Genomic DNA, 25,135 nt, shown 5'->3' with positions numbered 1-25,135 from the left:
GAGATACTCTGCTAAGCAGGAGCCCTGTCATGCTGGTAGCTGGAGGGAAGAAGTCGGCCTGCTAAGACTGTGATGTCGAACAGAAATACTGATATGAGCCACATAGGTAATTAAAATTTTCCTAATAGCTACGTTAAAAATGTTAAAAAAGGCGAAATTAACTCTAAAATATTTCATAATAATGTATCCAAAATTATTATGATTTTGACCTGGAATCAGTATACAAATTATTAATGAGATATTTATGAGAGGTTTTTTTTGGGGGGGTATTGTGTTAAACCCATGGTATATTTTATACATACATCCTAGAGTATATAACCCGAGTACAACAGGTACCAGCCAGACACGAGGATACATGTGTTCCAAGGGCCTCCTTTATTCATCTGGCGATTTTATATGTCTGAAACTGTCCCCTGCACCCCCTTTATCCACGGACAGATTCAGTGATGGAAAAAAAAATGGCCGAAGCAGCAAAGAAGCCGTTCCCCCACTTCTTCCTCCTTCATCCCTGATTAATGCAGTTTTTGCGGGCAGTTGAGATTTCTTGTGTGGTCATGGAGGGTTTGTGCCCATCTGCACTTTTGTACTTCTCACCGTGCGGGGTCAGGTGCGAGGATGGGGGGCATTTCAGGTTCTAGAAAGACTCAGGCCTCTCTTGGACCTTGACAAAGTCCTTTCCAGCATTTTGTGCCCATGGGGCCTGGGTGGCCTCCACTGACGACAGCACCCCGGGAGGGGAGAGCAGTCCTATCTGCCAAGCAGACAGTTGGCGGGGCTCAGATTTCCTGGACCGGATGGCGGGCCGGAGGCCGGAGGCCCGCGCGGTGCTGGCGGAGCACAGGATGCGCGGCGGGGCGTGCGCATCTCGGCATCCGCCCGCGTTTGGCCAGTGGCGCAGCTGCTGCGGATCCGCCGGGGGCGGCCACCTCCTCCTGGGCCTGGAAACGGCTGGAATCTCCCCTCCCCCGCCCAACGTCCCCCTCCGGCAGGGGCCACTGGGCGGAGTCGCCCACCTGTCATCCGAGACTCCCTAAGTGGGCTGGCCTGGGTGGGGGAAGGGGGTTGAGGGGAGGGAGAAAAGGCCGAGGCGGCGAGGGAGGTAGGAGTGAGGGTGGGAGGAGAAGAGAGAAGAGGAGGAGGAGAGGGGAGCTCCCGATAGTCGCTCAGAGAAGGAGCGAAGAGCAGAAGAATAAAGGGGACCTGAGGCGTCCAGAGAGGAACAGGTAAGGGGCGGCAGGTGAACAGAGGAGGAGAGCCCCAGGCTAGAGAGAGTGGGGGAGAGACAAAAGGCAAGCGTGGGGAAAGGGTGCAGATGAGGGACGATGTAAGACAAAAAAGCAGAAAAGGAACGCTCCTAGAGAGGAGAGGCGAGGGTCCTTCAAGGAGCGGCGGGGGCGGACGGGGCCCCGCTGCACCTTTAAGGTTGCCAAGGCAACGGCTCTGGCCAGAGCGAGGCGCATTGACGTCAGCAGCCGGGCGTTGATTGGCTGTGGCTAGCCGTTTCCGGTGGAGTCGCCGCGGAGCCGCTATCGCTGTGTGCAGCCGGGCTGGGAGGGAAACGCTGAGGGAGCTCAGCAAGCCGTCACCTCACACCGGTAATCCCGTGCCCGCCGCCGTCTGTCCCCAGGTGAGTGGGGTCGGCGGAGGGCCTCAGTGCGGCCAGCTTCGCCGCCCCGCCGCCCGTTTGGGGGCGCTGGACCGATCCAAGATGGCGTCACGGGGAGCGACCTGCAGGGGGACGGCCGCACCCCCTGCCCCTCCCCGGCGGGCGCCTCCCCGCAGGCCTCGCGCCCGGGGCCGCGCCCCCGGCCGGGAGTCTGCACCTCCAAGGCCTCCCGGGCGTCTGCTCCGGAGCAGGGCTTCCCAGCCACCCTGCTCCCGCTCACTCCCCCACTCCGCGGCCTTCGGGCCCCCGGGCCTCGGCGGCCATCGCGCCCCCGCCGCCTCCGCCCCCGCGCGCCGCGGCCTTCGCGCTCGCCCTCCCCCATTTCCTGAAGGACAACGGCTTGATTTCCCCGGAATCCGCCGTCGTCCCCCCCCCGCCCCCGCGCGTCCCCTCCACCGTTTCTGGCCTGTCTTGAGACTAGGCAGCTCTTGTTTTCCTCTTCCCCGTTCTCTTCCTTGTCATCTCCCGCAATCGCTTTTCCTCTCCTTTCTGAGATTACCGCCCCCACGATGATGCTGGCCTGGCTCCTGAATTTCCTTTTGTCCCCTTTCACCTCCCTCCCTTTCCCGATTCCCCCCCGTCGCTCCCCCCCCCCCCCCGAGATCTCCTTGCCACCACTGTGGCCTTCCGACTAGCGTAGGATGAAGGGTCGGCCTCTTCATTTTGTGGCCATGACTGTGGCATAAGAGAAGGGCACTTTTCCTGTCCTTCCTCTCGAAAAATATGCGGTACCTATTAACCCCTCCAGCTCAGTGCAGACGCGATGCCAAAAGACTTAACTACTTGAGAGGTTCCTAGGAGGTTGGTGTTTTTCTCAGAGGAAGGAAAGCTAACACTCCCTCGGGATGACCCCAAGGAGGTGTTCCTGGCTGGTCTGAGGGTCTGCGGTCTGAATCAGCAAGTTTCTCAGAGCGTTATCAATATTTCCTCGCACGTAATCGTTTTGAAGCTGCGTTTTATCACAACCGAATTTTGAAAAGAAAGAATCTGAGTGTGTTCTGATTTGTAGAGACGATGCAGTGCACGTTTTAAAGCAGTGCAATAATTGGATGGCGAGGGAAGCTAAAGCTAAATTGTTAGGCTCTTAAAATTAAGTACAAGTACAGAATTAATGTAGGTTGTATTCAATTAAAAGTATTAAGACCATAAATTATGGATATTCAGGGCTTCACACGGAGACGGCATAAATCCTGGGACATTTTTGTTAATATGTGATCTTATTTCCAATGTCGTCTTTTTGGTCTTTTTAATACATTGCGAACAAAAAACCCATTTCACCTCTTAGACCCAGTTCTCTCATTTCTACTACAGACTTGATCTGAGTGATTTGTCTGGTTAAATGAATACATGAATACATGTATTGATATTCCTGAAACATGCCTGAATGTTTTGAAGCATAAAAAGATGTGATTTATCATTGTTCTTGGGGGTTTTCAGTATTTTTTCAAATGCAGAAAATTCTATTGAAGTGGATTCTCAGTCTGGCTGTCTGAGCTGGAAAAGTGGCTGGTATAAATCTATCCTAGGGTCACGGAACATTTTTGTGTTTTGGAGTGTTTATTTCTCAAGTATCATGGTTCTTTTTCTATGACTTGTAATTTATGTGCTCCTCAGGGAGCTACAGACTTTGTCATGGTCTGTTAATTAGTCTACTGTTATTGACCTTTATGATGAAAGTTGTCAAAACAAAATGAGTAACAGTTTAGCCCTTTAGCTCTTTACTCTGGTGTTTCTTTTTCCTTTTAAACATAGTTTCATCTCAGTGGTTTTGTGTGCATTATATTTGGAAAAGACTGATTGGTATTGAATTCAGTTGCAGAGTGGAGGGGATCTGCTTTTTCTTCTAATCTTAGTTCCTTGATAATTAGGAGTTGGAAGGGAAACAGTGTCATGACTCTGTAGTTATAACTTTTAATTCCAGGGTAGGAATAGCTGCCCATTATAATTCTGTTTATCTTACTTTACATCAAGGTAGTTTGATGAACCTTCTAAAATTCTCTAAATGCAATTTATCTATTGAATCTTCATGTGAGTTTAAGACTTAGCATGTTTTAACATTTTCCTGTCCAGACGAAGAAAATGTTTTGATATCTTCCAGTCCAAATCTTTTATCGTTTACTTGGTGTGTGTGTTCTAGTAAGGATTTTTCCCTCTTACCAGTAAGTGTGTTGTCATCTGGGTCTGGAATCTGGTAAAAAAGAGTCTGGAATGAAAGATTGCTTTTAAAACTCATCTGGGATTTCTTTTGTGTTTAAAAATTTTTTGATTACGTTGGTGGTAGTTGGCTCATTAGAGCCTTTGCTCCAGTGGTGTGCTGAGTGGTATTAGGACACTCCCCTGGGATATGGGTTTACGTATAGTGCATGTCAGATGTTCTTCGTTGTGCTTACTTGCTTTCGCTTAGAGCTGCCTCGTGTGCCCTTGTAATTCTCTGTCCTGTTTACCATTTACACACTTCCCACGTCATCATGATTTCTTTTGCAGGAGGAGAACTGAATGAAATTCCCTTAAGGGCTTGACTCCTCAGCACCCCGCCTCTGCAGGGGATAGTGGCTCCTACTTCCTCCTGGGAGCTGAGCCTTTTACTGTTGCTGCCTGCGGAGCCAAGATCCTGTGCAGCAGGACCTAAATGAAACACTTCTTTGAGAGAATGCTGTTTCTCTTCGTGTTTTACTCCCTAGCTCTCACCTCCCAGTTTAAACACAAACAAACAAAAAAACCACCTAGGAAAAAAATGCGCTGTGAATCAGTTGCCTAGTGAATTTGTTAAGTCAAAGGCCAAACTGGGGTTTGCTCTTTATGAAGGGTTTTTCACAAAGCATCTGTGTGTTTTTCCTGTAGGGAACCATGGCGTCTGGCAGCACCGCCAGTGAGGAGGAGCGTAGCCTCCGGGAATGTGAGCTCTACGTCCAGAAGCACAACATTCAGGCCCTGCTCAAGGATTCTATCGTGCAGTTGTGCACTGCGCGGCCCGAGAGACCCATGGCATTCCTCAGGGAATACTTCGAGAGGTTGGAGAAGGTAAAAATAAATGGGGGGAGAGGAGGAGCTGACCCTGACAATTTTTAAATGTAGTGCTGCAGGATGTCATGTGTTTGTATCTTTTGGAAGAAAAGATGTTCTGACCAAATAATAGTTTATACTGATAATCTAAAATAGAACTTTAGAAGAGAAATGCAGTCAATATGTTTTAGTAATTTTTAACTTTGTAATCAGAATTTATCAAAACACACTGTGTACTAAGTTTACTTGGCTAACAGAGTTTCCTATAGAGTTCCTTGTAACTGTTTTAATTAATATATAAAACTGATATAAATAAAATAACTGGATACATGGATCAGAAGTAGTACAGCAGTTGTATAAAGCGAGAAATTCTACAGTACTTGAAAATACTTGATGCTTTTTTTCTTCAACAAAGCAAGTAAATGTAAAAGCTTTAGCCCACCTTTTGAAATCACTGTAATGGAACATTTGAGTCTAGCTTGTGACTGATATATCAGAAACTCTGAATTAGTGAAGTGTGTTTTACTTATTAATATGTTTCAGCTGAACCCACTCGAGAGCAGAGATGTCAAGACTGATGATTGTCCAAGCTTTGCTTTGTTTACAGTTTTGATATGCACTTGTTTCCTCTTGAGAAAAAAATGAGATCAGTTTTTAGTCTTTGTTGTTCATCCTCATTGCACGTATGTCAGTGGGACCTGTGCCTGTATAGTATGTGCTTTTCTAAGCAAAATGATCATTTTTCACCAAGGCCAATACTTCAGTTCCCGTCCCTCAAAAAATGATGAATGAGAAAGTTTGGATCGTTAAATGTTTTGAGTAGGTTGATTTACTTTTGAAATTCATTGGTAAATTTACAGGTTTTCTTATGTGTATTGAAGTTTTGATGTGGTTCATAATGATTATGAACCAGTTGAGAGGCATTTTTTTAGGTATATGATTATTAATTATCCACTTGTACTGAGGTAATATGCCCTGTTGGTTTGGACAGTTTCTCAGTCAGCATAATTTGTTAGTAAAAGAATCTGTTTTACTAAGGTTTAAAAATGTTTGGATGGCTCTGATCAGGCATTTTCTGCTTTTTTCTTGAAAAGCTGTTTGTTAAAATTGGTGTCTAGTATGATGATTAGAATAATTAAAAATGTCAAAAAACTAACTAGTCCTTATGAATGTCCCCTTGCTGTCTCGAAATTATGGTAGAAATTCTGGTTTTCTCTTACTTAAGCAGTTTCCTATAGTGAAATGCCATGGACCCAGGCTGCTTTGGACCTTCCCTGTCTTGAAGTAAAGTGCGTTCCTGGAGATCTAGCTATGAAATGGGTCACTGAAAGGTGATCCCTCTTTGGACATGAGTAGAAACCATCCAATGAGGGGATGAAGTTGGTGAGACATTAGGTGTGTGTCTTTTTATAGGGAGTGTTGAGTGCGTGGTGCTCATTTCAGAGCTGTACTTTCATAGCCCTGTTTAGGCACTAAGCAAGGAGAAAACAAGACATGATCATAAAAGTAGTTTCTTTGCACATGGCTTTTTTAGATTTAATGTGTGTTGGCTTCTTGATGAGTCATAGCTTAACACACTTTTTCCTGTAATTCAAGGATCTTTGTTCACTTGCCTACATTTTTTTAGCCAGCGTTATATATGGTTCTCTGGACTTGCAAATAACTAGGTTTTCAGCTTTGCAACAGGTCATTGTTCTGGGCATTAGGTGTTAGGTTGTATATCTGAAAATATAGTCACACTCTTGTCACCTTCTTCCCCACGTTGACCAGGAATCATGTTTCTGGTACCCTCAACTGAGCAATAAGGAATGTACCCAAAACTCTTACAGTTGGTTCATTGAAAGTGTCTACTTTTATTGTAGACTGTTAATTGTAATTTGAATCCCCGTGTGTGTGTGTGTGTGTGTGTGTGTGTGTGTGTATGTATATGTATAAACCTTGCCTGTCTGATAGATTAGAAGCATTTTAATAACCTGACCATGGAGTGTGTCCTACGTGTCAGGCACTGTGTGAGCACTTCACATTTGTACGTAGGTACATACATACTCATTATTTCAGATGTGTGAGGCTGGTGATTATCACCATTTTACAGAGGTAGTAGGGAAAACTAAGAGAAATCAAATAACTTGGCTATGATCATACAGGGTAGTAGCTTTTGTTGCAGCACCATACGACCCTCAAATTTCAGTGGTTTACTACAGAAGTCTTAATTTCTTGGTCCTTTGCAGCTCTTCCAGGCTCAGGGCATCTTCTCTTAGCTCTGCTTGTTTTGTTCTGGGGTTGAGTGGAAGGAGCAGCCTCTTCACAAAGTACATTCTCAAGTCAGAGGGGCCAGGACCAAACCTCACAAGTGGGACATGGTATGACATGTCCACATATGTTCCATGGCCGGAAGAACAAGCCACACACCAAGCCCCAAGTCAGTGGGATGGGACGTTTACCTCACTACAAGGAAGAATGGAAAGGCAGGGAGGGAACAAATAGTAATTGTTGAAAACATATTAAGTAGGTTGGTGGGAACAGAATCTGAACCTGAAACTCTAGAACCTAATGACAAGTAGGTGGACTGGGAGGAGCTCTTTTGTTTTAATGAGTGAGAGAACTGAGGCAGGAGGAGACTGACCAAAGAATGAAAACAGCAAGAAAAAGGATATAAAAATATGTCATGATAACGTAATCGAAATTGATGTAATGGTACTGAGTCATCAGGATCAGGTTATGTGTGATTGCTCTTAAAGACAAAGATCCATGAAACTGTTAAAATGCTTTTGGTACTTCAAAATTATGTTAAAAATTCATTGAGATAGAAGATAGTTCCAAATGAGATGTTGCTTGTGAAATTTTTCATGAAATTTTTGTGAAATATCAGTGACAAGTTTGGGGATAGAATTTGCACTTAAATTGTACTCTTGAACTTTAAGCTTTGGGGAGACTTAAGTTTTAAAGTTCTCTGTTAATATGGAATGGGAAAACCTTACCTGCTATTGGAATTACCAGAATGAAAATGAGTGAGTTTTCTTTAAAAATGTATTTTTAAATAATAAATTGGTTATATATTTGTGCATGGTTCAAAATGCTGCAGGTACAGAAGAGTACAACAGTAAAAGGTCTTTTTCTAACTCCATTTGTCTTCTTGGCATGCAGCCAGTGTTCCACAGATACTATATGGGCATTTACAAATTCACGTCCATCATATTCTATCCAGTGTGTGCATGGTATTCCGTTGTATAGATCTACTGCAGTTTACTTAGGCACCGTATGGATGACCATTTTGTTGTTTTGGAAACAATGATCTAATGGAGTAACTTTGTATATCTGACATTTCACTTACTTGCATATTTTAGAAAAAATTCCTGGTAGTAGAATTATTGGATTATTTGGTCAACAGGTAAGTGGATTTGTAACTTAGTATGCAAATATATTGAAGTTATTTTTGTTATAGGCTCTTCTCATTGTGTTTTTAAATGAAAATTAGAAAATCTGGAGATAGGAGAAAAATAAAGACAACTCCCTCCCCCAAAAATAAAAAAAATAAAGAGCAGGTATGAGTCTGCTAATAGAAGTAAACCCTATTAATACCTTGATGGTTATCATTCTAGACTTTTCTTACTGTATTTATTTATTCTTTTATTTGTCTTGATGCAAAATGCAGAGCTGAGTACAATGCAGGAGAAAGAGTCGACATTTTAATTTCTTTTTTTATAAAAAATGTTCAGAAAAAGTTAGTAAATGCTGAGTTCATTTAGTGTTTGAAAGATGGTTTAGAAAAATAGTGGAGAATGAGTCAAATGAGTGAGAAAGTAATAGATAACCATTCTTGGCTTTTTTCTTGCTGGTTTTATGTCAGGCATAACTCATTTTTTACTGCAGCCAAGTTTTTTTAAAGCCAGTAAACTTGTTTTCCTTGTTTTAACTTCAAATGTCAACCCTGACAATAAAGAACACTTCGAGCTTTTGAAGAAGTATGGTTATATCTGATCTTAGTTACATTCTCGGTTACCATCACATGTCATCATTGGTTTGTATCTGAGACTCCAGCTAGAATATGTGTTCTACAGACTCAGAATTCTTTTTTTTTTTTTTTTTTTTTTTTTTGTCTTTTTGCCATTTCTTGGGCCGCTCCCGCGGCATATGGAGGTTCCCAGGCTAGGGGTCTAATCGGAGCTGTAGCCACTGGCCTACACCAGAGCCACAGCAGCGCGGGATCTGAGCCTCGCCTGCAACCTACACCACAGCTCACGGCAACGCCAGATTGTTAACCCACTCACTGAGCAAGGGCAGGGATCGAACCTGCAACCTCATGGTTCCTAGTCAGATTCGTTAACCACTGCACCACGACGGGAACTCCCAGACTCAGAATTCTCACCTATTGGGTTTTACATTCCCCTGGCCTAGTGTAGACTCGGCTTGGCAGATCCAGAGGATACATATTGAGTTGATGCAATAAGCAATACTATAGACATTGTTACGTCACATTGCTGTGCCCGAGTGGTTATTCCTAGGTGACATTCTTGGGTGTGGTGGGGCAGGGGTCTCACACTAATTTCCCAGGATTTCGTTTTATAGTTTATTACTATTGAGGGCATTATACATCATTCTTGATATGTTATTAACAAGGGTGTATGTTTTTTACTTGCATGTTATGTGCCCTTATTCCAATGGCTTTGTTTTTTAGTGAATGTCGGTGGCATCTGTTATCAGCTGAGAAACAGCATAGTCCTTTCAGAGTATTTCTTTTTTTTCTTTTGTGGGCATACTCACAGCATATGGAAGTTCCCTGGCCAGGGGTTGAATCTGAGCTGCAGCTTTGACCTGCAGCACAGCTGTGGCAATGCTGGATCCTTAACCCACTGTACCACAGCGGGAACTCCCCAGAGTATTTCTTTTCAAAACAGCTCTCCATTTTTTCCCATTTGTAATTGGCCTTTCCCCCTTAACTTTCGCGCCTGTATAGAAGGAAAGATTGGAAGCAACTGAGAAGGACTGTCATTGGAATATGAGAATACCAGCTTTATATGCTAAATGGTGTCATTTTATAAACTGATGATTTTTTTTCAGGAGGAGGCAAAGCAGATCCAGAATCTGCAGAAAGCAAGTGCCCGGGCAGACTCGAGGGAGGATGAAATCTCTCCTCCTCCACCCAACCCAGTGGTAAAGGGCCGAAGGCGACGAGGTGCTATCAGTGCTGAGGTCTATACGGAGGAAGATGCTGCATCATATGTTAGAAAGGTAGTTTGATAGCTTAACGTTGAGGAAATTTTTGGGGACCCATGAGGTAGTCCTCTAGTTTCCTGTGATGAATACATATGCTATTTCAAATAGTGAAACACAGACAGGCCCTGTGTAGTTCCTGGGCCCTGGGAACAGCTTTCTATAATACATGCCATCCTAGGAAACAATGTAATGGTAATTATAAAACAGTGAATAATTGCATTTAGGGGATTTTCTTTTCCATGTTTTGTAGTAGAAGAGCAGGCAGCGTTCCTTTTCTCTCTTGAATTGTGGTGTTATTTTTCTGACATCCTATAAGTTATATTATGGCTTTTAACCTTTTAGCCTGTAAGTTTCATTGATATCAGTTGGCTCTTCCTTAGAGCCAGTTTCCTATTTTGAGTTGTCCCGTTAGCCTGAAGGGGAAGGGAATTGTGCTGGCAAAAGGTTGTGAAACTAATATGTGGTCATAGTTTAAAAAATGATTGTCATAAAATGCTTATTTTTGCCTCAATAATGACCTTGGGCAAGGAGTTTCTGTTTTGTTTCTTTAGTTGATGACTAGGATCCAAATGCCTATCTTTAAATACAGGCCTAGTTGTAGGCAAAGGGGATGAATTGGTCGATATTTGTTGGGTACTCTGGATCAAAAATAGTGTAAGAATGTTATGTTGAAAATATTTAACTCAAAGCAGTCTTGTTTCAATGCCTTAAGGTAGCTTGAATTTAATTGAAATGTGGGTTGCAGATATGAAGTGGTTTTGGTTTGTGGGATTATCATTTTACTTTCTATTCTTTCTTAGGTTATACCAAAAGATTATAAGACAATGGCTGCTTTAGCTAAAGCCATTGAAAAGAATGTACTGTTTTCACATCTTGATGATAATGAGAGAAGGTAGGTATAGGTTCTTTGTTTTTCCAGTACAGCTGCAATCCCAAACCAGTCTTATCATTGTTGCAAGTTTTAAGGCTCCTAATAATCATTTTCTTGATGACTGAAAATCTGGAAGCTTTGCTTTTTAGGGCTACAGTCATGGCATATGGAAGTTCCCAGGCTAGGGGTTGAATTGGAGCTGCAGCTGCCAGCCTACAACACAGCCATAGCAACACGGCCTCCGAGCTGTGTTTGCGACCTGCATCACAACTTGAGGCAGTGCCAGATCCTTAACCCACTGAGCAAGGCCAGGGAGTGAACCCAAATCCTCATGGATACTAGTTGGATTCATTTCCACTGAGCCACAAATGGAACTCTGTGGGAGCTTTAATTCTAAGGTTAATATTTGAAATCCATAGAAGAGGCACATGAAATGTAACCCGAGGCCTTCTGCCCTTGCAGTGATATTTTTGATGCCATGTTTCCGGTTTCCTTTATTGCTGGAGAGACTGTTATTCAGCAAGGTAAGAGTTATTGCTCTTAATGGCATGCAGTATCATTATTAAAATGTGTTTTCCTCTTTAAGCCCACTATTTTCCTTCTTTTATTCTATTGGGTTTTCCTATTTATTTTTTTAATTAAGCTCTTCTGAGCTAAAAGGCACACTGTGCCTAAGGGACTAATACTTCCCTAGAATCTGACACCGTTTTTTTAATAGTAACTGTTAAAGGAAAAGCATGCATTTTTACTTTGTATGGAATTCCAGAACCACACATATTTCGTATGTCCTTTATATTATTAACCACTTAAAAAGTAAACGTAGGAAATCAGCAAAATACTTAAATTCATCATCATTTAGCCCATCTCTTTATAAAGTTCTCTACCTTCTACTGATTCTTACCTCTTTGTCCACCTCTGTAAACAAGAATCTCATATTTTGGGTGTCCTCTCTTTTTTACTATTGATATTTTCAAGGGTTTTCATAATCCATAAATTTTCTTGTTTAGTGACAATCTGATATTTTGTTATTTACTATTTTAGTTGTTTTCTTGTCTTATTATAGATGGCATAGTAGCTAATATCTTTATACACACACGTGGGTTGCTTTTTTTAAGTTATTTTTCAGAGGCATTCTTCACCATGAGATGACTAAAAACTTTATCACTTACGACTTTTAAAAAATATTAATGGATTTTTTTACCTGTAAGATTGTGTTGTATTAATTGGTAATATACTCCTTTTCACAGCACCTCAGTAAAATAAATTCATTATATTAATTCAGTGGTTTTGATTTGTACTTCTTTGATTGATAACATACTTCTATCTTTTTTACTCTCCTCACTTTTAGGTGATGAAGGGGATAACTTCTATGTGATTGATCAAGGAGAGATGGATGTAAGATTTAATAGTAGTAAAAATACATTGATGATCTTAAAAATCAACTTGTTATTTATTGCTTCTAAGAGTTTTTGAAGGGCTTTTACACCCTTATATGTTTAAATTCCTTTTGCCAAATAATTTAATGACACAGACTTTCTAAAGGTAATTTCTGTAGCTAGATAAGCAGTTCAGAACTTCTGCTAGATTAGTGGTTAAGGCACGTGTGCATGCAGTGGAGTCAGACAAGTTTAAGGGAGAGTCTAGACTGGCCATTAGCCGGGAGACTTGGTATGTCTTTCTTGATTTTAAGTCTGGTTGCTCCCATAAGGTTAGTGGAAAACTCAGTGCCTCCTGCACATAAAATGCTTAGCCCAGTGCCTGGCACAGTGTTCTGTAAATATGTACAATTATTAATGCTTTGTTCATTCTTTTGCCTTGGTTGTACCTTTTTCTTATCAGATGATTGAGCCAGGTACAGAGACACTCTGAATTTATTTAACTCATTGTCAGAAGTCAGCTGTCTTGCTCTGTGTAGCAAAAACTTAACATATTCTATTTTTTAAAACAAAGCTCAGGATTGTGATGTCTTAAAAAGGCTTGTAGGTTTTTAATACTTAGCGTTTTTGTGTATGTAAAAAAAAAAACAAAACCCAGTGTATTTGTATTTTAGGTCTACGTCAACAATGAGTGGGCAACCAGTGTTGGGGAAGGAGGAAGCTTTGGAGAACTTGCTCTGATTTATGGTACACCTAGAGCAGCCACTGTCAAGGCAAAGACAAATGTGAAATTGTGGGGTATTGACCGAGACAGCTACAGAAGAATCCTTATGGTAAGACATCATGGTTTTGGGAGTGTGACTCACAATCCAGTCTCTGTAACTAATGTTTAAATAATACCTGGAGTTCCCGTTGCAGCTCAGTGGCCAACTAGTATCTATGAGGCTGCGGGTTCCATCCCTGGCTCAGCTCAGCTCAGTGGGTTAAGGATCTGGCGTTGCTGTGAGCCATGGTGTCGGTCACAGGCATGGCTTGGATCTGGCATTGCTGTGGCCGTGGCGTAGGCCTGCAGCTCCCATTCGATCCCTAGCTTGGGAACTTCCATATGCTGCAGGTGTGGCCCTAAAGGAAAAATAAATAATAATACCACCACATTAAAATGAGAGTATTTTTCACTTTCAATGATCGAATGCTTTGCATTAAACCAAACTTGGCATTATTCATCGTACCATTTGAGGCAGTGATCATTTAGAACAAAACCAGCCGGAAATAACGGGAAACGAATACAGTGGTCAGCTTATGTTTGGAAATCTCTCCATATGTCAATCAGTGCAACTTCACTTACCTAATCTTTACACATTACAGAGGGCCTACAAGTGCTGCTTCTGAGTGCATGAAGGTATTTAAGCTTCTCTAAACTGAAATGAGGTTATCAGTGATGCAAATGATGCCTCCTAGCACTGAAAAGGAATAAACAAAGTAATAAAACCATTGGAACATTCTGGTGATCTAATTAGACTTTTTGAGAACTTTGTGACAAGTTTATGGAGTAGCTTGCATGTTTAAGACTCAGCTAATAGCGTTAGTCATCATAAATGACTTTCTTAAATTTGTGTAGAACTTACATGGCTCTTTGGCAGTATGCAGTTGGATGTACCTAGAAAGTTTTCTGTTTTGGGAGGGTGGAGATATCCCAATAGATATATAATACAGAATAAATATAAAGTAAATAATATATAAAAATATGTATGCATTTATAAGTACAGAAACTTAAAAATTGCCAAGGCAGTTTACTGTGTAAGGAGTGTTTATTGTGGAGGAACTGTATGTTTCTTCCTTTTCTTTCTCCCAGATATATTGAACAAACCTTGCAGCTAAGATATTTTGGTTTAGTTTGGGGTTATGGCACTTTTTTTATTTTTTGGGTGAGGGTGGGGGCTCTTGTTTATAGGGTAATGAATTTATTTCCTACCCTCTGTGGTGGATTGGGGTTGTGCAAAAGGACCCTGGGTTGGAAATATATTCAGCTATAGTTACATATATTAGTTGGTTTTTTTGGGGGGGGGGCTACTGATTATTTGCTTGTTTTTTTTTTTTGTCTTTTTGTCTTTTTTTGTTATTGTTGTTGTTGCTATTTCTTGGGCCGCTCCCGCGGCATATGGAGGTTCCCAGGCTAGGGGTCCAATCGGAGCTGTAGCCACCGGCCTACACCAGAGCCACAGCAATGTGGGATCCGAGCCGCGTCTGCAACCTACACCACAGCTCACGGCAACGCCGGATCGTTAACCCACTGAGCAAGGGCAGGGACCGAACCCACAACCTCATGGTTCCTAGTCGGATTCGTTAACCGCTGCGCCACGACGGGAACTCCTATTTGCTTGTTTTGACATTTTGCTAATTAGTGTGTTCTTTGGACGTATACCTGGTGTTCATTTTAGAAGCAAGTTACTGACTTTTTATTGAACTGAACAAAACTGACCGTCTTCAACATAAAGAGAACAATCATGTATCAAGAAGCATCAGCAGCAAGCTTTGACTTCTCTGTTGTTGTTAATTTACTTGAAACAGTATTTCTTACTCTACAGCAGTATATGATTTACACGTTTTAAAGATACGACTTTCTTAACATTTTTCATTTATAGGGAAGCACGCTGAGAAAGCGGAAGATGTATGAGGAGTTTCTTAGTAAAGTGTCTATTTTAGGTGAGTGCCGGCAGATTGCATGGAGAATTGTCAAACTGAAGTGTTAGTAATGCTTGAGGAGGATAACTGATTGTATTTCCTAAAGGTTACTCCAGTTAAGGACTCTTTATTTGTTGGTGTTAATAGTAATGAAAAGCATATGGATTGCAGAGTTAAAGTTTGGCCAAGTGAGAAAGTAATTTTGAAGTATGTTTAATTTGCTAGTATATGACAAACCTCTTAGATGGAAATAAGTGCTGCTCATTCCAGAGCGACAGAAAGGCTGAAAGTCTCCTCTTCCTGACTGGACATTCACAGTTAGTCCCCTTTTGACTTCTGTCTCTGCTGCTCCATCATTGAGTTTATTGGTTCAGCAAAGTGAATATTTCCAAGAATTCTTTTCCTCTTTAGAAAGATTAGATGTCATTTGCTGGCTTTCTCTGATACAAATGCTAAAAGTGGGGAAATTTAAAGGAAAGCCGGGTAATGGGAGATAATTTTATGTATTTCATTATGTGGACTTAGAGACATTATTATAAGCCGTTCTTCATGGGGTGGGGGGAATGGCACTTTTTATAAGGGAATAGTCCTCAACCATTGCTTCGTTAAAGTGAATTGACTTTTTTGCCCTTGTTTGTCCTTTCTCTGAAATGGTTGCATTGGCTTAGTGTCTTGGGTATTAGTTAACTAGCCTTTGGAGAAGAAAGTTATTTTCCAATTATTCTTGTTGGCTTTGTAAATAAATTGAACTGAGGATTTAAATAGATGAGTTATTTCTGTGAATCTCTGGAACTGTTACTTTTAGGTCCTGTAATTGTAGGTTTGATATTTAGATGGATGGCAGTCTTTAGGAATACTTAATGATTACATGCTTTTTATTTCTTCAGCATTCGATGTAGTTGGTGTAAATTAACCTGGCCACTGGGCCCCTGGAGGAAGGCTCTGAGGGTTATCTCTAAGTAATAGGAAGATCTTGTTGAGACTAGAGGTAGTTGAAGACAGGCAGCATGTTTAATCTGAGTCACTCCTAGAGTATTAAATGGGCATGGCTGTTGGGTTGACTATACTTTTTGTTTTGAAATTTTTAGCATTACCAAATAATGTAGAGAAATTCTTTTGATTTTTTGCCTTTTAGAATCTCTGGACAAGTGGGAACGTCTTACTGTTGCTGATGCGTTGGAACCAGTCCAGTTTGAAGATGGACAGAAGATTGTGGTGCAGGGAGAACCAGGGGACGAGTTCTTCATTATTTTAGAGGTAAAGGATTCTTCATGAGAGAGGTTAAAGGGAATACTGATTATGATTTATAGCTTCAGTTTTTCAGATCATCTGACAGTTTTGTTTAAAAATTATCATTCACTTTGAAATGGTGTTGCTTGGTTTTCTGCCAAGCAACCACATTTTAAATGAGTTGGAGTCAGAATTCTGACTATTCATGAAGTAATAGCTAAATTCTGACCTACTCAAATTAATCCTCCTCATACAAGCCAAACAAAACCCAGCCATTTAGCATAGCGAGTGTCCTGCAGCATTGTTAAAATCATGCATTTGGGCTATTTGGCAATCAAGGATCAAAGGCCAGTATTTAAATTCTAAAGGCTATTATGTTTTATATCTTCACAGTCCATGGAAATGTATAGCAGGTATTCTTGCCAACCAAGGAGATCTACAAGGCAGATTTTCTGTGAATGTGGCTCAGTAGAAGCTAATGGGTATTATTTCAACCAGGGCTCAAAGAACTCTTTTGGTAAAAGGCCAAATGGTAAATAATTTAGGCTTTTGTAAGTTGCAGTCACAGACTTAACTCTGCACAGCTCTCTCATAGTGGGAAGGAGCCATAGATGATATGTAATGAATTAGTAGGTCATTCTTATAAAATTTTACTTATTAAAAAAGGCAGTGAGTGAGCTTGGATTTGGCCTCCTACAGTTTGCTAACCTGAGCTTGAACCCTTTTAAGTTCCTTGGCATGGTGAGAAGCACCCCCTGGCAGGGACTGCTGGGAAAATAGGAGTCAAGCCCATGCAGTGACTCTTGAGCCATCTTTTATCACATGAGCTTAGAGGATTTGATATAACTGCCGAATCTTTTTTCCCCCCCCCTGCAGAGTAGCTAAAATTGCATGCAGTGTTTAAAATGCCACCCTGGATTTGAAAGTATTAGTATATTTTGCTTCTTGGTGGTTTTATTATAGGGTTCGGCTGCTGTACTACAGCGTCGTTCAGAAAACGAAGAGTTTGTTGAAGTGGGAAGATTGGGGCCTTCTGATTATTTTGGTATGTGGATTTCCTCACAGTAAATACATAGTTTCTTTTAAGTCACTTCTCAATGAGCTGTCCGTTTTTCATAATCTTTTTTCTTCTCCTGAATTTTATTTTTTATTTTAGTTTTTTGGCTCTCAGAGAAGCAGTGTGAGATTCTGACCTCTACTCAGTTAATAATTAACGTATTGATTGTCTTGTATCTGTGTTTCCTTTTTTTTCTTAAGTGCAGATGTGGTGGGGCCTGTGCCAAGTTATTAAGAGAAATAAATACTGGTTTTTCCTTTTTCATCGGAAGTACGCCTCTAAGAAAATGTTTTCCTTGGAAGTTAGCCTACTCTTGACCCCATCCTTTTCCCTTCTCCAGGCGAAATCGCACTACTGATGAATCGTCCTCGCGCTGCCACTGTGGTTGCTCGTGGCCCGTTGAAGTGCGTTAAGCTGGACCGACCTAGATTTGAACGTGTTCTTGGCCCGTGCTCAGATATCCTCAAACGAAACATCCAGCAGTACAACAGTTTTGTGTCACTGTCTGTCTGAAATATGCCTCCTGTGCCTCTCTCTTCTTTTCTCCCCAGTCCATGCTTCACTCATGCAGACTGCTTTCTGGTCCCTCTTTGCAGCACCACGTGGCCACTGGCATCGCAGCTTCTTGTCAGTTTATATTAAAAGTTGCTTTTATTGCACCGTTTTTATTTTGGAGCATTAACTGAGTGCTCATACACAGTTAAATAAATAGAAAGAATTCTATGGAGACTTTGCTGTTACTGCTTCTCTTTGTGCAGTGTTAGTATTCAACCTGGGCAGTGCGTGCCATGCTTCTTGGTCAGGGCAGATCCCTGTGCCAAGTGATTTACCATAGAGTAATGATGTAACAGTGCAAGATTTTTTTTGTAAGTGACGTAATTTTCCTGTTATCATAAGCATATTTTAGACTGTGGCCATATATGCTGTGTTTCTTTATAAAATAAATGATTTCTCATTAAGCTCTGAGGATTAGGAATAACAGATAGAGAAAAATCTTAGTGTTGTAGAAAGACATTTGCCTGTATTTGAGCTAGTTTAAGGGTGGAGAAAATGCCCTTTTCTGCTAATGATCAGATGGATATGAACTGTTCAGTTCTTTTTTCTTTTTAATAGGAACTTTTATTTATCAAGCTGATATGCCTGATTTTGTTTATATTTGTTATTAATGTTTCCTCACAATCTGAAGTATGTTTAGGTGTGGCTATCTATACCTGCTTTTTGAGTTTGACACCAAATCATAGGCTGCAAATCCTGGATTGTGACTTTACTATACATCTGCCTCAGCTCATAAATTCTGATTAGACCTTCATTTATCCAGCTAGTGCCAAATACTGATCATCAGTTGCTGAATTGAGAAAAAGAACTTGAAGTCTGTATTCTTGGTTGTTAAAGCTTTTGGTTAATGTATATCCTTCAGTTGACTCCAGGATAATAATCTCTTGTGCTCGTTAAACACTGATTCCAGGAGATTGGATTTGCTGGGAACAGATAGACTAAATGTCCTAACAGGAAAATGGAGGTGGTATTGCTAATGGGAGAAGTGGCAGCTGGACAGAGTTCAGTGTTGGGAACTTTATGCCGCTAAATTCATTGGGGCATAAGATTTGGGAAGTTTTTTTACTTTGGTTTAAGCTTTTCCCCTCCTTTTATATCAACTAGAATTGATAGTGGGTTGGGGTGGGGTAGGATGTGTCTTGTGTTTGTGGGTCTAAAAGGCCATCCAGCTGAAGAAGTTCTGCTTTCCTATCCAGCGTTTTATTTCTCTGGCAAACATTTTTGTGTCCACTTGTGTTTTGAGTCTTAACTGTATTTCAGTATTTTCCAGCCTTATCAACCTTACGTGTTGTTACATTATTCCATGTGCACCAATGATACCTGTTTTGTTTTTATTATTGTAATTTTTTTAAACAAAATTTCACAGTTCCATAATGTAGGCACTTTTATTTGCATTGTGATTTATAGCATATGTAGGGTTATATTTGGGAGTGACTGCAAGCATTTTTTTCCATTTGTGTATAACTGGCTCTGATTATTAATCCTCTCTCCTAATCTTTTCCAGGTTATTTAAATTGGTCATGGTAGATTTTTTTTTTTCCATAGATTGGAACAGTTTTTAGGTTGTTACAAAGTTTGAAGTATAAATCAGAGAAAGAGGTTTAATTTCCATTTTGATGTGGGATAGAAAGCCACCTTATTATAAAATTTTTATTTTTCAAAGTAATCTATATTAAATGAGGATTTTTCTGATCTGTATTTTGTGTTTAGCTGCCTTTTTATATTTAAAAGATTAAAAATAAAAATTATGTCCCTATTAGCTTAAAGCTTGATTTGATCTTTGTTTAAATGCCAAAACTGTACTTAACTGAATTACTTAGAATGCCATAAATTTGCACAGTTTCATATATGTATATAATCATGTTCCTGTATATTTAGATACATGTAATGCTTTCTAAATGATTTTTGCCCTTAAATCATTTGGCTTGCTGTTTACTCCCTTTTGTAGTTTTTAATCTAAGAAAATTTAAGACTAAATTTAAAAGTGATCGCATTTAAAGCTTTATCTTTGTGCAATCTGAGTATATGTGAGAAATCAGGATTGGCACCATTTGTCTCAGTTGATAGTCAAGGCTTTAGAAGTCATTATTTCTGGGCTTGGTAAATGAATTTCTGAGATCTGCTTTAGAAAGTATAGATGGCCAAAGGACCATTTTGTATTGTTTCCTGGTTACTAGTCTGATTATACTGTGTGTGCTAATATACTCTATTCTTTTTGTTATAGATTGTCTTAATGGTAGGCCAAGTAATAAAAAAGATTAAATAATTTAATTCTTTAACGAATCAGTTTTTCTTTCCTTTCTCCTTTCTTCTCCTTCCTCTCTCCCCCAGAAACTCCTAATCTGGTGGGCAAGAATGAAAATTCACAGTGAATTAGGGGTCAGTGTTTTGAAAGAGTAGTATGTTTGTTTTCAGTGTTTTCCAATTCAGTTTGTCAAAGAATGAACCTAAAAAGCCTTAAAGGGCAATTGAGATGTAGCAAATGTGTTTGCCGAGCAATGGAAAGAAAAGATTAAATCAAAAGCCAAAGATTTCCTTTTTATTGAAACCAGACTGGTTCTCTGGCCTCGGAACTTTCCCAGCCTTAATGGGGAAATATCACTTCTAGGTCAGCATACTCTTTGACTTAAATGTAATAGATACATTCATATACTTAGGTACGCTTCTATATCATGTGTATATATTAAGTCATTTCCAATCCTCAGATTTCTGAGGCATGGGGTGATTAAATTGAACTCATTAACGTATTTGAAGTAATTTTTTTATGTCCTTCAGTGAAGGTGGAGATAATGTTGTCTTGTCTGGAACATCGTTGAAGATGTTCTGTGTTGTAACACAGGCGCTTTGTCCACATACAGTAATCCTGGTCTCGGAACATTTTGCACGTAGTTTAATTTTCCCTCTAAAATACTGGCTCACACAAAATCCTTTTTTTCTTTTTTTTTTTTTAATCTTTGTCTTTTTCTTTTTGCTTTTTTTTAGGGCCGCACTCATGGCGTGTGGAAGTTCCCAGGCTAGGGGTCAAATTGGAGCTATAGTTGCTGGCCTATGCCACAGCCACAGCCACGCCAAATCCAGGCCACATCTGCGACTTACACCACAGCTCACGGAATGCCGGCTCCTTAACCCACTGAGCGAGGCCAGGGATTGAACCTGCAACCTCATGGATCCTAGTCACATTCGTTTCTGCTGTGCCACAACAGGAACTCCAAAGTGGTACGTTTTCTTAATACTGCTTTAGCTCTAACCACAAATGAATAGCTGAACGCTTTTTTGTTAAGTTTTGTTTTCAGGGCCACACCTACAGCTTATGGACTTTCCAGGCTAGAGGTCAAATCAGAGCAGCAGCTGCTGGCTTAACATCACAGCTACGGCAGCGTGCGATCTGAGCTATGTCTGCTACGCTACACCACAGCTCATGCAACGCCAGATCCTTCACCCACTGAGCGAGGTGAGGGATCGAACGTGTGTCCTCATGGATACCAGTCAGGTTCGTTTCCGCTGAGCCACAATGGGAACTCCCCTGAACGCTTTTTGTATTTTTGTGAGGCCCTGGTGTATTTCTAGATGGGCTAAGACAGCATGGAGAAGCAATGTCTAGACCACTATTTTAATGTGGCCCCAAAGTGGCCATCATCGTAGTCAACAGTAAAGATTGCAGAGAGGAGAATATGAAAGGAAGAATCTTAAATTTCTCCCTTCTGACCCTATGGAATTTCACATAGAAATCGGTATTATTGTGCACATACAAAGTGAAAATTTGTGTACTGACATAGGTTCAGAGCTGTGACTTCATCCTGACTACCTAAAACCAGAACCACTAATGAGTATACTTTTTTATTTTGTGAAATTTCTGCCAATTTAGCCTAAGTAGCTTTGTGGTTTTCAAAGTCACCACTAGGTGGAGAGCTTTTGTTGCCATCTTTGTTAACCTCAAAATGAGTTGAAGTTGACATCATTATCCACAGATGCTGTATTCGCGAATTTTGCAAATTTGCCTATGTGCTAAAATTTATTTATAACCTCCAAATCAATACTCGCAGTGTTTTCAGAGTCACTCCTGGTCTTGAGCTGAGTGGCAAAGACAGTCTCCCAACATGTGTGTGCCCCACTGAGGTCAGACACAGCGACACCCTGCCTTCTAGTTCCAGCTTTCGTGCTATGATCAGATTACTCTTTTTTGGGGGGTGGCGGCGGGGGAGGGGGGGTCTGCCTAGTGCCGCCTTTTTGTGCTTTTGTACTTCCTGTTGGTGATTTCTCTCTCTTTACAGCGGCCCCCAAGGTGGAGGGCTGAAGTCCTGGCTAGGGGTTCCTAAGGGCAGGAAACCTGTGATGCGTCTTTAGAGAAAATAAGTGTGGCGACTAGGTTCTCTCAGGCTGGAGTTACAGTGCCCTTGGCCAGGGTTAATGAAGCAGTGATAGATGTTAAAGAAGGCGTCTTTAACACACCGTAACACATAGAACAAGCTTATGTATTAGTTGGTTGACAAAATATGTAACCAGGGCTCACAAGAACCTCAATCCTGTATTTCTTCCAGGGGCAGATGGCTGCCTCTGCTACTTCACTATCTTTGCTGATTTAACGGACTATAAAACTACCACAGATAAGACAGTCAACCATACTTTGTATAGTCTTCCAACTCCGTTTGTCTTCCTGACTCTGGGGAAGGCTAAATGGATTCCTCCCAACCCCCTTCTCCAGCAGTTCCAGTTCTGTCCCATTTCCTTTCCTTCTGAGTTTGCTCTCGGCAGTACTGACAGGAAAACGTGAAAAGTTTTCACATGGAGACAGTCTTTTATGCCATGGAAAGTTGAATAAAGGTCCAAAATGAATATGTTGGAAGCGCTGGAGAGTTCTAAGACTGGAGTCTTGTTTTATGAAATTTTTGACAAATGGTAGATTCTTAATTTTGGTATTAGTGAAAAATAATGGAATGTGTAAGATGGGTGAATACTAAGGAATCTCAGAACCGGACATACTGTGGTCCAGGTCCATCCTGTTACTCTCAGTTTGAAAAGGATGCCAACGTTTTTATTATCAGCCATTTGAAAGCAGCAGAAACAACAGACTGTGTTGTCACACAAGAGGCTGGGTTTGAGATGGAGCTGGACTTACCTTCCAGAGGCTCTGCAGTTTGGAATTTCACACCATTTTGTGCTGTTCTTTGAACACCTCTGCCGACATCTTTCTTGTTTCTCTCTGTGTAATTACCTGGTCCTCCCTCCAAAGGGAAATAAATATTGGCTTGAAGGGGGGAAACAGTTTATGAAGCGGGAAACCCTGAGCTGCAGGGAGGACACCTCAGTAATGCAGTAATGCAAGTCTCTGAGATTAAGTTTCTTCTAAGTTTTTTTTTTTTTTTGGTCTTTTTGTCTTTGTTGTTGTTGTCGCTATTTCTTGGGCTGCTCCCTCGGCATATGGAGGTTCCCAGGCTAGGGGTCGAATCGGAGCTGTAGCCACCGGCCTACGCCAGAGCCACAGCAACGCGGGATCCGAGCCGCATCTGCAACCTACACCACAGCTCACGGCAACGCCGGATCGTGAACCCACTGAGCAAGGGCAGGGACCGAACCCACAACCTCATGGTTCCTAGTCGGATTCGTTAACCACTGCGCCACAACAGGAACTCCTTTTTTTTTTTTTTTTTTTTAAAGCAAACAAATACAACTTCATAAAAGGTTAAGAGAGGTAGTGTTGGGTTTTTGTGTTACAGGGGAAAAAATGCCTCGGAATAGTTTGGAATCATTAAGTGGGTGTGATTTTAGCCTTAGTTTTCTTGGAGGTACATTGGAGGTAGGAGATTGTGTCTGTATGCCCGGGAGGACCAGACACCTGTGTGTGGATTTTCACATGTGTAAGAGCTCCATGAGTGGTAGCGATGTTACCCTCATAGACACAGGTTCCGGGCAATGGACTGATGGGAGGGGGTCAGAAGTATTTTTATAATATGTCCCTTTGGGCTCTCTCTGGGCACGTTGCAGACGTCTTGGGTGACCTCTCTAGTTCTTGACCTGATAACCACATTAGTGACAGCTTCTTCCAACCCCACTTATACTAGTATTTGAGCCTCTGGCCTTTATTAAAAACATCGATCTGGTGAAATTAGCCATTTTTACTTGTTGATTAATGTGAATGCCTTCCTATTATGTGTGTTTTCAGACAAACATGGATTATGGAATGAGAAACAAAGCCTCCTGTTCACACATTAGCAGGTCAGCAGGGAGCAGGCCATTAAGACAGGAAATCCCTGAGAGACCCGCTTTCTAGGGAGTCTTGTGGAATAAACTTGATTTAGTCCTTTTTGAATCAGCAGCTGAGGTGAGGGGCAGCTAGCATGTCAGACTTCTCCAGATAGCCCCTGCTTCTCTTGGGGACAAGTGGGGGACAATTCCTGGGTCTTATGGGAAAGGGGATTGTGGTTGGTGGGCTGTGGTCAGCCCTGGCTTTTCTCCTGCCTTGGTCCAGGCTTAGTGCACCCGCTGGACCCATTCTTAGGCAGCCCCCCCTTCAAGACCACCCTTGTTTTTCCTGGATGCTAATTCTGACGTACTTGATGTTCTTTCAGTTGATGTTTACTCTTCAGACTGAAACATCCCTTTTTTGATTTTCTGAGCAAATCCCTATGTTATTTTTATCTCTCGTAATGTTTCTGAGAAATCACTTTAAGACTGGCTAGTCAGTCGGGATTATTGTATTCAGATTGGGGCACCATGATTGGAATATGAATAGAAAGTGTGAAGTCTACTTTGAACCAGTTTAGAAGTTACCAGTTAGGAGTGGGTGTGTGTGTGTGTGTGTGTGTTGATGCCAGATGTTTTATCTGGATGGGAATTTGTTCTTGTAAATGGAATAAAGATCTGGAGGTGTCCATCTGATGTCCTTTAGTTTTATTTGTTACAGTTAATGTTCTCTCCTGGGAACTAGGCTGCCTGGCTGGACCCGTATCCAGATTTCCCAGTGGGCTCTGCCGGTGGTCCGTGGCCTCGATGAGGCAGAGCTTCCTGGGAAAGAGGAAGCCAAGGCAGTGCACCGAGGAGGAAAGTCCAGTGGATCCCACTTTTGTTCTTTTAGAATCATCCCAGTGCCCTGTCTGCTTCATGAGCTCCTGCCCTAGGACCCCCAGCCTGCATGGGGGCCATGAGGAAGCAGTGGCCCACCCTCAAGAGTCCCCCGCGGGCTCCAGGTGTAGTGTCTGAAGTCCGACTCGTCCAGCCCCTAGCTTGCCAAGTTGGCCCGGCCAGAGTCCGGGGCTGGCTGTTCCTCGGGGCCGCCGGCTACGACGCTCTGCTCTCCGTGGGCCTCTACGCACCGCTCCACTGTCCTGAGGATGGTCTGGAGCCTGCGATCCAGGGCCAGGAGGTGGGGCTCTGTGAGCACGGGGGTGAGCTGGTCCTCCAGCAGCGACTCCCGCATCACGTCGCTGAGTCTGTAGTCGGCCTGGGCCAGCAGCTGCAGGTGCAGAAGTGTCTTCCTTTTTATG

At 41.7% G+C, this 25,135-nt stretch overlaps 2 protein-coding genes across 6 annotated transcripts in view; one reads left to right on the top strand and one right to left on the bottom strand.

Moving 5' to 3' along the window:
* On the top strand, positions 779 to 19,925 carry PRKAR1A (protein kinase cAMP-dependent type I regulatory subunit alpha). Of its 3 annotated transcripts, none has more exons than XM_005656932.3 (11): positions 779 to 1,223; positions 4,508 to 4,687; positions 9,728 to 9,898; positions 10,684 to 10,775; positions 11,217 to 11,278; positions 12,103 to 12,149; positions 12,805 to 12,963; positions 14,773 to 14,833; positions 15,948 to 16,069; positions 17,006 to 17,087; positions 17,440 to 19,925. In XM_005656932.3, the coding sequence occupies exons 2-11, from the start codon at positions 4,514 to 4,516 to the stop codon at positions 17,610 to 17,612; spliced, it is 1,143 nt and encodes a 380-aa protein (XP_005656989.1). In that variant the 5' UTR covers positions 779 to 1,223; positions 4,508 to 4,513; the 3' UTR covers positions 17,613 to 19,925.
* FAM20A (FAM20A, golgi associated secretory pathway pseudokinase) overlaps positions 19,183 to 25,135 on the bottom strand; it is a 56,618-nt gene continuing 50,665 nt past the window's right edge. For all 3 annotated transcript variants that reach the window (XM_021066715.1, XM_021066716.1, XM_005656933.3), the window contains exon 11: positions 19,183 to 25,135. In XM_021066715.1, coding sequence (XP_020922374.1) covers positions 24,871 to 25,135 — 265 coding nt within the window. In that variant the 3' untranslated portion in view covers positions 19,183 to 24,870.

The sequence above is a fragment of the Sus scrofa genome, chromosome 12 (genome assembly GCF_000003025.6).
Source record: "Sus scrofa isolate TJ Tabasco breed Duroc chromosome 12, Sscrofa11.1, whole genome shotgun sequence".
NCBI classification, from domain to species: domain Eukaryota; kingdom Metazoa; phylum Chordata; class Mammalia; order Artiodactyla; family Suidae; genus Sus; species Sus scrofa.
This window is presented reverse-complemented; position numbering and strand designations above follow the sequence as displayed.